Source organism: Balaenoptera physalus (genome assembly GCF_965194825.1).
Source record: "Balaenoptera physalus genome assembly, chromosome: 19".
Taxonomy (NCBI): domain Eukaryota; kingdom Metazoa; phylum Chordata; class Mammalia; order Artiodactyla; family Balaenopteridae; genus Balaenoptera; species Balaenoptera physalus.
In genome coordinates this window covers 39,782,903-39,797,599 of record NC_138900.1, presented here as the reverse complement: position 1 = coordinate 39,797,599, position 14,697 = coordinate 39,782,903, and the positions used below count along the sequence as shown (strand labels likewise).

Below are 14,697 nucleotides of genomic sequence, written 5' to 3'. Positions count from 1 at the left end.
GGATGGGAGGACAAGCAGAGAGTGTGTGGGGATGTGGGTCCCCAGGGCCACACCACCTAGGTGACAGCTGGGCCATCATGGAGAAGGTCCCAGAGGGGGGTGCGTAGAAAGAGGGGTCCTGTGACCACAGATGGGAGGGGTGATGTGACGGGCAGGGGAGGCGAGTCTAAGAGGCCAGCACTTTCTCACCATTGGCAGAATCCAGCCACACTCCTGTTTGTTGATTCCCATGATGTAGGGAACGGGGTGGAAATTCTTTTCAGCCAGAATCTCTTCGGGTGTCTTTGGCAGCAGCACTCCGTCAAGCACGGTGGGCAGGAAAGGAAACCTCTGGGGAAGAGGGCAGCGTCATGTCCATTATGGTTGCCAGGGTCTCCTGCCCATTAGTCACTTAGTAGCCCTCTCGGTTACCAGATCAACTCTCATGGTATTGCAGGGCTTGTGTTCAGGACTTATTTACTTAATAATGGCTCCAAAATCCAAGAGTAGTGATGCTAGCATTTGGCTATTCTTTTCGGGTACCTAATTTATGAATTAAACTTTATCATAGGTATGTATGTGTAGGAACCAAAACATAGGATATATAGGGTTTGGTACTCTCTGAGGTTTTGGGCATCCACTGGGGGTCTTGGAACTTATTCCTCGAGGATAATGAGGGACTACTGTACTGACATGGCCACAGATTAGTAGCAACTGACTCACATGTCACCACCTGGGAAGCTGGTTTCGGGTATAGTTATATTTCATATTTGGTCACAGTGGTCATTAAGAGAGGGGTTTTTGGAGCCAGACTGGATTTGAAATCTGTCTTTATCATTTACTAGCTGGTAACTTGGGAAAGTAGTTTCACCTGTGTGTGCCTCAGTTTCCTCAGCTATAAGATGGGTTGTTGTGGGGATTAAATTACTGAACACATGCAAAATGCTGAGCACAGTACCTGGAACCTGGAAAGGGCTGAATAACATTAGATATGATTCATTAGCAGTGCTGTTACAGATCCCGCACTGGACACCAGCCCCATGTGCACATTCCCCTCCTGGATGGCAGATAGAAGTGGACAATTCCTAGGCTCTGAGACCCTTTGGCTCCCGGGACCTGCTTCTGCTCTGCAAGGACCAGTGAATGACAGGCCAGCTCTAGCTGCCAGCAAGAGAGGTTCTGTCGCATGATTCTGATGCAGCAGGACAAGGCCCTGAATCCTAATCCACTATGGCTGACGATATGGGAGAAGGATCTGGGGTGCCACTGCTGCTCACTTCCAAAGGCTGCACAGTTCAGGAAGGGCTGCTACAGGAGGCCAGCAAGAGGAGCAACTCGTTCTGGAAGGAGGACCCAGGAAGGCCACACAGAGGAGGTGCCTACCGTTGGCAGTGGGCTCTGGGGAATGAACAGTTTTCTAAAGAGTGGGAACAGCATAAGCAAAGTGACAAAGGTGTCCCTTTAGTGCTCATCCCAGGAACCTCAAACCCCAAGGGTCCTGGGCTTGGAGGAATGTTGGGGGTGTGGACTAGAGACATGGTCACATGTTGGAGCACGTGTTCTGCACATGCCTGCACACAGTAGGGACTCAGATGCATTTTGAATGAATAACTCCATGAGTGAGGGGATTTGTCTTGTAAGGAAGGTCTGTCTTTTAAGACGGGGTCGGCATGCTCTGGCCTGTGTTTACAAGGGGAAATCTGGCAGGACCGTGGGACATGGGATGGGGAGGGGCAGTAGAGAGACAATAAGGGTCCAAGTTGATCAAGGTGGCGTCCAGGGCAGTGTCCAGTGGGGACTGACTGATACCAGCAACAGTAAGAGGGACAGCAAACACTGCTGTCCAGAGTGGGTGCTAGTGGCTGCTCTGTGTGGGCCTCATGTACCACCTTGCTCAGGTCAAAAAACCCAGAGGAGGGAATTCCCTGGCGATCCAGTGGTTGGGACTCCATGCTTTCACTGCCAAGGGCAAGGGTTCGATCCCTGGTTGGGGAACTAAGATCCCACAAGACGCGCAGCGCGGCTGAAACCAAAACCAAACCAAACCAACAAACAAAAAACTCGGGCCTGCTTCACTCCTCTTCTCCTCAGGCCCCACACACTGTGCATCAGCACATCCCGTCAGCTATTACTTCAACAACATCCATGGACCTGGAGGTTCTCGTACTAAGTGAAGTAAGTCACACAGAGAAAGACAAATACCATATGATACTGCTTATATGTGGAATCTAAAAAATGATACAACTGAACTTATTTACGAAACAGAAACAGACTCACAGACATAGAAAACAAACTTATGGTTACCAAAGGGGAAAGGGTGGGGGAAAATTAGGAGTTTGGGATTAACAGATACACATTACTACATATAAAATAGATATACAACAAGGATTTACTGTATAGTACAGAGAACTACATTCAATATCTTGTAATTACCTATAATGGAAAATAATCTGAAAAAGAATATTTATATATGTCACTGAATCACTTTGCTGTACACCTGAAACTAACACAATATTGTAAATCAACTATACTTCCATAAAATATATCTCTATATATCTGTATCTCTATCTATCTATCTATCTATCTATCTATCTATCTATCTATCTATCTATCTATCTCCAGGCCCAAACCTCTTCTCCCCACCCCCTCTGCTACAGCCTTAGTCCAAGCTGCCATGATCCCAGGCCTGGATTATTCCAGCACAGAGGTTCCCCAGCTGGTCTCCCTGTGCCTGCCCTGCCCCTTCCCTACATCAACCTCAACACAGCAAAGTGCCCTTCGCAAAATCTAAGACCCTGTCACTCCTCTATTCAAAACCCTCCCAAGACTTCCCATCTCACTTGGAATCAAAATCCAAGTCCTTTAAAGGACCACCCCCACCTTCCACTCTTTTTTTAGCCTCAAGCCTGTTCTCTCCCCTCACACCAGCCACACTGGCCTCTTGTCTCATGTTCTTTGCTGTTCCCTCTGCCTGGAACACTCTTCCTCCAGTTTCCTGACAACTGGCTTCCTCCCCTCCTCCAGAACTTGGCTGAAATGTCACCTTTGCATCCAGCTATTCCCTGACCCTGCTCTGCAAATTCAAACCACTGGCAAATTATCCCCATTTCCCTTCACCAAATACACCATCATCAAACATACTACATATTTTGTTTGCTTGTCTATTGTCTGCCACCCTCACTCCAAGGGGGCAGGGGATTGTGTCTGCATGGCCTCCACTGCTATATCCCCAGCTTATAAATCAGGTCCTGGCACGTAGTAAAGTGCTAATTAAATCTTTGTTGGAAAAAGAACAAATCTTTGTTGGAAAAGCTGGAGTATAACCACCCCAGACTTCAGACAATACTACAAAGCTACTCTAATCAAAACAGTGTGGTATTGGCACAAAAACTGTTGGTGGGGATGTAAATTGATGCAGCTACTATGGAGAACATTTCCTTAAAAAACTAGAAATAGCATTGCCACATGATCCAGCAATCCCACTCCTGGGCGTATATCCAGAGAATACTCTAATTCGAAAAGATACATGCACCTCAATGTTCATGCAGCACTATTTACAACAGCCAAGACATGGAAGCAACCTAAATATCCATTGACAGAGGAATGGATAAAGAAGATGTGGTATATATATATATATGTATACAATGGAATATTACTCAGCCATTAAAAAGAATGAAATAATGCCATTTGCAGCAACATGGATGGACCCAGAGATTATCATACTAAGTGAAGTTAAGTCAGAAAGAGAAAGACAAATACTATATGATATCACTTAAATGTGGAATCTAAAATATGACACAGATTAACTTATTTACAAAACAGAAATACAGACATAGAAAACAAACTTATGGTTACCAAAGGGGAAAAGGGGTGGGGGAGGGATAAATTAGGAGTTTGGGATTAGCAGATACAAACTACCATATATAAACTAGATAAACAACAAGGTCCTACTGTATAGCAGAGGGAGCTATATTCAATATCCATAATGGAAAAGAATATGAAAAAGAATATGTATATGTATGTATAACTGAATCACTTTGCTGTACACCAGAAACCAACACAATATTGTAAATCAACTATACTTCAAAAAAAAAAAAACTCTTTGTTGAATGACTGAATGAACCTCATTTAATCCTCTCTACACCTTTTAAGGTAAGTGTTACTCTCCCCAGGGAGAGAGCAGAGAGGCCAGGACATAAGATGTTGCAGAGGTAATGCCATCGGAACCTGGCAAAGCATTGGAAGGTGGGAGGGGAGGAAGGAGATGGGAGGCTGCTGTTTGAGTTTCCTGCGTGGCTGGGAGGAGGGTAGTGTCCTCAGGACTGAGATTCATGACTCCTTTCCTCACAGCCCTGCAAATAGTGCAATTTGCACAGCCAGTCACCCCTGCCGCCTCCCAGGAGAAGATCTGAGCTCCTCGTGACGGCTCCTGAAGAGCCCCTTGTCCAGTTCTCTCCACTCCTCACAGTGGAAGTTTCTAGTCCAGCCTTCCCCCAACAGGGCATTTTTAGGAATGTAAACAAGATGAGGGGGTAGGTGGGTCCAGGGGACACAGAGTTGATGACAGAGAGCACTGGACTGGGAGCTGGGGAACAGGTTCTGTGTGCTATGACTGGTCCTCCTCCCTGTGCTATCCAGGCAATACTCTGTCCCTCTCTTGGCCTCAGCAGGGTAAATGCAACGAGTTACTATGATTTCACAAGAGAGATTTCTTTCATTCATATGCAACTAGAGCTTAAAGACTTAAAACCTATAATCAAGAAACCAAAGCTCCTTACCTCTCTGGGGTCTCCATGTAAATCAAGAGGGAAAGATTTCTGTGAAGACAAAGGCAGAGGTTGTGGGTGAGAAGGCTTCCTGAGAGAAAAGCTAATCTTTGTGAGCTGTGCATCAAAGGTATCAAGTCCTCCCTCCTGGTGCCACCCTGGCTGGGCTGAAAGGAAGTGGGCAGGGCACCAGCTCCCCTGGGCATGAGCACAGGGTATAGGTATGGGACGGGGGAGGGGAGCTCTGGAGAGGAATGTTGCTTGTGCCTGCCCTGCCCTCCATCCATCTCCCCTTCTTGTTCCTCCAGGCAAAACACCCCAATTTTCCTTTGGGGGACTCCCTCTTCCCCAGTCTCACTCCACGATTCCAGGCATCTATATGTGATCTGAGGTGTACCATCTCCCTGAAGACAGGGATTACTTCAGGGATGGACATGTGCCCATGTCAGTTCAATAGAGTTTACCCAAAACTTTTGCTGGAATTATTGGGAAAGAGGGTTTCTAAGCAGATAGGATGTAAGTCTAGAATACTGTTGTTGTCTAACCTCCCCAGGGGACAAATCTGCCTGAGAGTGAAGCCAACACAGAGAGGTAAAAAACTGAGGGATAGAGACAGAGTCTTAATAATATCATATGTGCATCTGGATCCGGACATGCCTGAAGCCATCAACTCCTGGACTTTTCAGTTAGTTACCTGAAGATTCTGTTACAACATATCCCCTTCTCTTCTCAAGTCACTTCGAGATGAGTTTTCTCCTCCTGCATTAGAAAATCCTGACTCATACAAGCTCACTGAAATTCACCCCCCCCCCATGCTTCTCTTTGTTGTGAGTTCACCAAGATTGTGCTGATTTTATTGTGACACTGTAGCTAACAGGCCTGACCAGTATGCAGGAAGTCCCAGTAAGGGTCCCTCCGTTATGGGTTGTGGCCCTGCAATCCAGGTGTGTGTGTGTGTGTGCGCGCGTGCCCGCGTATGTTATTGGGGAGAGAGGATAATCATGGAAACACCTCTATGTGATCTCAGAAGATCTCAGAAGGATAACATGGGCTCTTAGGTTCTCTGGATTCTCCCAAAGTCACCGACTCTCCCCTTATAAGCTGGGTCTCTTGTGCCACATGGAGAATTGCTGAAATAAATTTACCTCTTTCCAGGCATCAGGAAACAGTTGTGTTTTTGTCTTTGAACACATTGGTCACCTTATTTGAGCCTGAGAAACCAGGATCCAAGGCTACACTGGACTTAACCCATGGAAACAGAGCAGAGTCCAGTGCTGGAGGCTGGCCGCTGGGGGTCCAGGAGCATCCGCAGGGGTCCAGGGTCCAGACAGAGAGGCCAGGCACTCGGGCTACTCCAATAGCTCCCACTGGCTCTAAATGTGTTATTCTCTGGGTATCTGTTGTGCTGTAGTTTCCTGTGATGACCCACTACCATAGCCATCCACCAATCCTGAAATGTCACCTTCTCTGTGACATACCTGGAGTATGGGTGAATTGGGGGGATAAGCGGATAGATGGACAATAGCTAGCAGATTAGGTGATGGATGGATCATTGATGTTAGAGAGATGGATGATGAAATACAGATATATGAATGATTGATAACAGATGAATGAATGCTATAGATGAATTGATATTAGATTGATGAAAAGATATTGATGAATTGGATTCATTGGTGGATGGACAGATGTATAATAAGATGATGAATGAATGGATGGATGAATAGATGGATGGATGGTTGGATGGATGAATGGGTAGATATATGTTTATGTGAGAATCACTATTGAGGCAGACATACAGAAAATCTAGAAAATTGGGCCACCACTGGATTATAATTGAGGTGGTTTCTAAATTAACCAAGACAATTGTGACAACCCTTCTGAAAATCTTTGTTCTAAATAACCCCATTCCCAAAATTCAGGATGGTAATTACCTCTGAGAATGTGTAATGTTTAATTTCTTAAAAATCTATCAGATTCCACTTATACGAATGAATCTAGGATGGGCAAATTCATAGACAGAAAGTACATTAGAGGTTTCCAGAGACTGGGGGGAATGGGAGAATGTAGAGTTACTGTTTAAAGAGGTAGGGATTTTTTGTTTGGGATGATGAAAATTTTTGGAAATAGTGGTGATGGTTGCACAGTACTATGAATGAAATTAATGCCATTGAATTGTACACTTAAAATGATTAAAATGGTAAATTGTATGTGACATATATATATTTACAATAAAGAAAATAGTTATATATAAAAAAGCTATCAGAAAACAATATTGGAAAAAGTAAGTTTTGATAGATATGAGGAGTTATTACACAGTTGTTCACTATGTTATTACTATTTTTTAAATAAATTTATTTATTTTTGGCTGCATTGGGTCTTCGTTGCTGAGCATGGGCTTTCTCTAGTTGCTGTGAGCAGGGGCTACTCTTCCTTGCAGTGCACGGGCTTCTCACTGCGGTGGCTTCTCTTGCTGCAGAGCATGGGCTCTAGGCGTGCGGGCTTCAGTAGTTGTGGCACACGGGCTCAGTAGTTGTGGCTCGCGAGCTCTAGAGTGCAGGCTCAGTAGTTGTGGTGCATGGGTTTAGTTGCTCCGTGGCATGTGGGATCTTCCTGGACCAGGGCTTGAACCCATGTCCCCTGCATTGGCAGGCGGATTCTTAACCACTGCGCCACCAGGGAAGCCCCATTACGTTATTTTTTGTCTTTGCTAACATCTGAGGTATTCCATAATAAAAAAGAAAGAAGGAAATTCCCCATTCAGATCCAGAGCTCTGACACTGCTCTTGAGAGGTGAGAAACTGTCCCAGGTAGTTTTTCCAGGGCAAGGGGACAGCTGAAATGATGAAGCCTGGGGCCAAGTTTACAGGACGGGGAGCTTGTGTGGCCACGAGAGTGGATGTACTTACCATCTTCAGCGTTATCTCCAAGACCTCGTCTTCTGTCTTCTGGCGCAGGCAGTGAATGAGGACAGCCGAGGTGGTGGTTTTACACCCAGCAAAGACAGCAATTTTCTGCAGAGATCACAGGTGACAGCAGAATTCAAGAGCCATGTCTCTTCCCTCCATCAATAAAGAGGTGTTCTGTTCCAACCTCAATTTCTAAAGTCAACACATGGTAGCAGAAGATACTCTAGACCAGTATGTCCTGGATCCCAGACGTGCCAATTATACTCCTCAGCCTCTGCTGCCTTATCTCTGTTCAAGTGGACATAATGATCTCAAAGCTGAACATCTAAAGACAGGCAGCATGGAGTGGGGCTTAAGAGCATGGAATCCAGAATCCACTGTCTAATTTCAAATCTCGGCTCACCCAAATTAATAGCCTTTTGGCCTCAGGCTAGACACTTGCAAAGTGCAGCCAGAGGGGAAAATGCAGAAGGAGAGAAGTCAGGCTCCATGACGGTGGGACCATGGAGAGTGCACATGGGCTGCCCAGAGCCTGGTCCAGTGTCTGACATACAATCAATGCTCAGTATGTATTTGGTGAAAAATTAAATAAAAAGGCACATGAAGAAGTAGAGGGGAGAGACAGAGAGAGAGAGAGAGAGAGAGAGAGAGCAAGAATAAGAGTCTTGGATTCTTCATTCTGCCAATTTCTGGTCCTGTTTGATAGCAAAATCCAGCACCATTTCTGCCACCTTTGTTTCCTTTAAATAAACTCCCCCTTCTTGACTTAAGCCTGATCAATGGGCTTCTGCTGTTAATAGCCAAAGAATTCTGAAAACCAGTCTCAACAATTGTTTAAATTCTTGGTGTCTTATCTCCTCCCCTCCTGCTCACCAGGCAGTCCCTCTACGTCTGCCTGCTGCCCCCACCCGTCCACCTAACCAGCTCTCACAGCCCGACGAAAACGCTCCACATCAATGACTCCAGCGCACACTCCTCAGCAGAGCCTCCCTGTTGCTCACCTTTCCTTGGCTTCCTAACGCTCTCCAAATAAAGACAAAGTCCTCACCAGGTCCTATGCAGCATGGCCCTGCCGATGGCCCCATCCTCACTTCACTCCAGGTTCCGTCTGCTCTTTCTGCTCTGGCCACAGCAGCCTTTCTCACTCTCTCTCACTTGTCGATCCCTGATTGGGAACTAGATCCTGCATGCATGCCTCAACTAAGAGTCCACATGCTGCAACTAAGAAGCCTGCATGCCGCAACTAAGACCGGATGCAGTCAAAATAAATAAGTAAATTAATTAATAAAAAAACTTTGATAATATATCCAATGTTATTGTGTTCTGTTACAAGGAGAACAGACTCTTATTGAACTTACTGAAACAGCAAACTATATTGGCATGAAAAGAATACTCAAGAGTTTCTGAAATTTGAAGGGATTGGGTAGGGAGAAAAAGTAAAGGTTTCGTCTTTGTTCACAACGGTATAAATGATTTAACTTGTCAATAGCTTCAAGAGAAGGAAAACAGGTTTCCTTAAATCTGGAAAAACAAAATATAAGAGAACCAGCAACGTTTCAAACAAAAAGTCATCACCAAAAATTATAATGATCTTTATCAGTTCATTTAGTCCTATGTAATTACTTATTGTTGATCTCGATCTTTTGTTAGCAATTTTATGAACCTAGTTTTTCCTTAGAGTTCTGAAAATTCTTACCCAGTTTTGTGGTATGATCTGAAAGTTATCAGGAATCTGTATTCTAGAGTACCTGTCAGAATCCTTTCTATGAATTTCTCTGAAGGTGAAACACTTTTGTAGGAACGCTTTTGCAAAAGCATCAGAGTAAAACAATAACTATATGTAAATAACAAAAGACTTAAAATAGCCATGGTTAAAGATCTGATTAGAGTTCATTACAATGCAATTGATATGCAAATTTGGTTATTTCTGTGACACACACAACATTTTAAGATAATAACTGGAATTACAAGTGATAACATACTAGGCATCTCAGATTTTAGGAATTTCATGCAATTTCTGGAACACTTACAATACATACCAACATAAATGCAACATTGAAAAGCTTAGTATTACTTCTTTTCTGACAATGCGTCCCATGTAACTTAATACAGTAAATAAACCTAATTAGTTTAACATCTTTCTTTTTTTAAAGGAGAGAGAATAAATTTTTTAAGGTGTTCCAGGAACCCTCCAAAAAATCCCAAAGTTAGTTTGAGGTCAAAAGATTTCATTTAGGGGCTTCCCTGGTGGCGCAGTGGTTGAGAATCTGCCTGCCAATGCAGGGGACACGGGTTCGAGCCCTGGTTTGGGAAGATCCCACATGCCGCAGAGCAGCTGGGCCCGTGAGCCACAACTACTGAGCCTGCGCGTCTGGAGCCTGTGCTCCCCAACAGGAGAGGCCGTGATAGTGAGAGGCCCGCGCACCGCGATGAAGAGTGGCCCCCGCTTGCCGCAACTGGAGAAAGCCCTCGCACAGAAACGAAGACCCAACACAGCCATAAATAAATAAATAAATAAATAAATTTAAAAAAAAAAAAAGATTTCATTTAGAATTTGATTTTGGGGAAGTTTGTCAAAAATAACAAAAGGTTTAAAAACACTAAGTCAAACAGGATCACAGGTCACTGTGAAACAATACTTAGTTATCTACTTAACCAAAGTGACAATTAAAGACTTCTCAGGCAAATATAGAAGGTGATATACTCTGAGCAAAACTTAGCTCTTTTACTACTGAGAGGACTAGTTTTACCTAAGTAATCAAAGACAACATAGAAACGTAGGTAGATTATTTTAACAAGTCTCAAGGTCTTTGTTTTCTAGGCAGATTATTTTAAAAGGTAAGGAAAAACCTTTCACAATCTCTTATGAAGAACAGACCAATAGTCCAATAAGACTGTCCTTTTAACAGTGAGAAAACCAAATTTTAATTTTGTACCAGCTTACTTTTGATATTAAAACTCATTCAACTTATTTAAAAATTTTAAAATACATTTAATACATTTTTTAGGAACATAAATTTTCATAGTAAATTTCTCAATGTGGCACAAGTTATATTTACTAACAACCCCAATAAATTTAAACTAGCTTTTATTTACTTAAGACTATTTTAGATCATATGAACTTGAGAAACATTTGGGCTAGTTTCTATTATATTTCTGAGAGTTTGACTTATGTAAGCACTTAAGTTTTCTTAAACCAATTAAATAGAGAGAGCTCTTTTTACAAATTAATTTTGGAAATGCCATCTAGAGGTAGAAAATACACATACATCTACAACAAGCATATTTACACACATAAACATAGAGACAGATGCAAAGAGACTTTATAGTTTCATTTTAAAACTTAAGTCAGGCCAGCACAGTAAGAGGCAGCTGTACCTTCTCTATGCTCACACTGCTTTCACAGTTTCATTTAGCAAGCCTGCTTTTGTCCAGGCCAGACCAATACTGTTATCAGAGAGAGTTAAGCAACCAGCATCTATAAAACACAAGACAATCCCAGAAAAGCTCATGAGTTCTTGGCTAAGGGCATAGGTTATAGCTGAAATGAAGCTTCTGGAGACCAAAATTCTATAAAGGATGCTCATTTTCACTCATTCTAGCCACTATGGCAGGCCAGTAAGGGGAAGCCCTGTGTTAGGGATGGGGACTTTGTGACAGCATTAGAGTTAGCCCTTGGACAAGATTGCCTCTATGAAATTTGACTCTGTCTGGGATCCTTCCCTTACTTTTTCTGGGACAGAATCATGGGTCATAGGAGCACCCCAATAAAGAGCACCCCTATCTCTATCCACACGGGACAGCCCAGGTGGTCCTCCTAAGCAGAAAACAAGGCTGTTTCTAATCACTCACCACACCGCACAGACACTCAAACACACAAATTCACACACCTGTCAAGGAATAACCATCCAGCCTTTTGCCCTGGCCATCTGGCCTTTCTAACCTAGGAACACAGCCCTAGTTCTTAGCCTATGAAGACTGTAGGATGCTGTCTTAGCAAAATATAAAGAGAAGGGATGAATTGTTCTCCTAATCTCACTGTTCAATCACATACCCAATTGTGACACCCATAATTTCAAAAACAGAGGCAGCCCCTTCCAGACCTTGCTGTGAATGGCTGCAGTCTGGATGCCCATTCCTGGCTCATAAGGACTCTGCAGAAGTGGGTGAGGCTGAAGTCTACCAAACCTGAAGCCAAACCTCAGTTTCACTTAATGTGTATAATCTTTTGGCATCACATTAGCTATAAGTAATACAGCTCTTAGGTTTCAGTGGCAGTTGATTGGGATTATCACTTTTCCTTTGGGGAACTCCCTAAGGTTTCCCATATGAAACTAAATGATCTGGAAAGTAAAATCCTAGGAACTAACCCTAACTCCTAAGCAGTTGGGCAGGTCTTAGGAGAGAAGACACCTGTGGGGCCTCTAAGTTAGCTACCCCCAAACCTTTCCATCTCCATCAATTTACTCAAAAGATATATGGACAGCATACACTAAAAGAAGCACTGAACAAATATGAGCTTGTGTCCTACTAGGCCCATTACTGGGCTTTGTCTATGATGGAGAACACTGCACTGGGAGACCAGAACTCTGGGAACCCCACTGGCTGACATACGGGCATCTGTTCTGGAAAGGGAGTGGTGAGAGGCAGGGGTGGCTATGGGTGAGGTGATCTCTCATGCACCACCTACCCTGGATCAACATTCTGTGAATCTAGAATTATATGGCATTTTCCAATGCAGCCTAGACATATGCAGTGTTTCTGGAACCTCAGTTATTCTCATAATAACATCATGTTTTTTTGCCATATCAGTATACCATCTGTACTACTATTACCAGTTTTCTTTAGATTAATTCTTTTTATTTTAACAAACTTATTCAAAAAAATTTTTACACCATTTCCATAAAGGGAAGACCTGTATAACTTACTATGTACCAATAGTAAGCATGGAAAATGTGTCATTGTATTTTAAAAAATTAAAATAATGGTAAAAATAAAAAGTGAATAAGTATATAGGTAATAACACCTCTAATTGATTTACAAAAGTGTATACCTGAAAATAAATACTCAATGGGAAAAGTGGACCATTGATGGTCAGTTAGCAATATAAGGGCAGGGACAAACTTGTCCACCATATGACCACCTGTTAGGTGACCAGGCATTGGCTTCATCAAGGGTCATCATTACTGTAGCCATTTCCTTGAGCTTCAGGGACCTTCTTCCTTTTGATACTTAAATCACTGGGCAGAAATCACATTATGTTCACACCTCTCAAGGGCTTTGATGCTCTGTTGTAATTGTGTTGCTAGACACCCTGGGGTCAGTCAAGTCCTAGGACTGACTGAGGCAGAGTACCTGTGGAAATTTTGGCGTGGGGGTGGTTCCCAGTGGGGAGAGAGTCACTCACCATGGGCACAAGTGGTCACCCTACATGGTACAAACAACTGGTGGTCATGCCGTCTCCATCGGGCAATCATGTGGGACTGCCTAGTTTAGCTCCTGTTGAGTGAGAATGTATTGCGAGAGGGGAGTAAATTATGGTCACAAATAGGCTCAGAATTTAGTGGCTTATTTCTTGTTATATAAAGAACTTGGGTGTGGTTCAGGTCAACAAGGTGGCTGTCCTCCATTCAGGGATCAAACCAGGGGGTCAGCAGACATTTACTATAAAGGACCAGGTAGTAAATATTTTAGGTTTGCAGGTTATATGGTCTCCATGGAACTACTCATCTCTACTGTTGTAGCAAAAGCAGCATAGACAATACCTAGGCAAATGGGCGTGACTGTGTTTCAGTAAAACTTTACTTTAAAAACAGGTGGTGGGAAGGACAGGAATAAAGACGCAGACATTGAGAATTGGACTTGAGGACACAGGGGAGGGGGGAAGGGTAAGCTGGGATGAAGTGAGAGAGTGGCATGGACTTGTATATACTACCAAATGTAAAATAGATAGCTAGTGGGAAGCAACCGCATAGCACAGGGAGATCAGCTCAGTGCTTTGTGACCACCTAGAGGAGTGGGATAGGGAGAGTGGGAAGGAGACGCAAGAGGGAGGAGATATAGGGATATATGTATATGTATAGCTGATTCACTTTGTTATAAAGCAGAAACTAACACACCATTGTAAAGCGGTTATACTCCAATAATGATGTTAAAAAAACAAAACAGGTGGTGGACCAGATTTGGCCCATGGGCCATAGTTTGCTGACCCCTGATCTAGACAATGGTGGCTTTGCCATCTTTAATTCATGGCTTCTAATGTTGTAGTTGGTGTTAAATCTCGTCCAGCTGGAGTGGGGAGGAGCAGGAAGGAGTGAATATTGGGGAAAATTGGGCCAGGCCTGGACGTGACAGTCCTCACTTCCACTCAGGTTCTACTGGAAAGAACTTAGGCACATGGTCAGTCTAATTGCAAGGAAGGCTGGGAAACGTGGTCTGGTTGTGCACCAAACAAAGTAGGATGGATTTTAATGGACGGTTAGCCACAATTCCTGCCACAATTAATAGCCATTAAATCATGGATTTGATATTAGAGATTTTTTTCCTAATTCATAGCAAAATAAACATGTAACCATTATATAAACCCTTTAAAGTTTGTTTGCACACCATCTAAAATGACCTTGCATAACTCTGGGAGTAAGTACTACACTTTGGTAAACACTGAGTTTTTCTGTTTCTTTGATTTAAATTACAGTAGCCTGGTTGTAAATCCAGTCCCTACTTGCTAGGACTACTCTATAAAGCTTTCCTTCATCCTTTTAAGAGTCAAAAAGGAAAAAGGGTGAATCAGAAAGACATGTAAAAATTTAGACCTAGGAAAGTTAAGATTGAATTATATTCTGGAAAAAGTTCAAATTATTATTATAGATATTTTATAGACATCTGGGCAAATACAGTGACCTCCAACTACAGAAGTGTTTTGTGTGTTTTTTTTTATCCTGGAATTGTCAAAATATATACATATATATAAATGCCCCAAACTTTCCATGACTTCTGATCATACTGGGCATTAAGAGGTGAACAGAATTTGGAGGACAGAGAAGAAA

At 43.1% G+C, this 14,697-nt stretch overlaps 1 protein-coding gene across 1 annotated transcript in view; it reads right to left on the bottom strand.

The window, feature by feature from the left end:
• LOC309648436 (liver carboxylesterase-like) overlaps window positions 1–14,697 on the bottom strand; it is a 34,622-nt gene that overhangs the window by 10,012 nt on the left and 9,913 nt on the right. The window contains exons 2-4 of the mRNA XM_082437024.1: window positions 7,652–7,756; window positions 4,758–4,796; window positions 190–330 (exon numbers count right to left, since the gene is read on the bottom strand). Coding sequence (XP_082293150.1) covers window positions 190–330; window positions 4,758–4,796; window positions 7,652–7,654 — 183 coding nt within the window. The 5' untranslated portion in view covers window positions 7,655–7,756. The remainder of the gene's footprint in view (window positions 1–189; window positions 331–4,757; window positions 4,797–7,651; window positions 7,757–14,697) is intronic.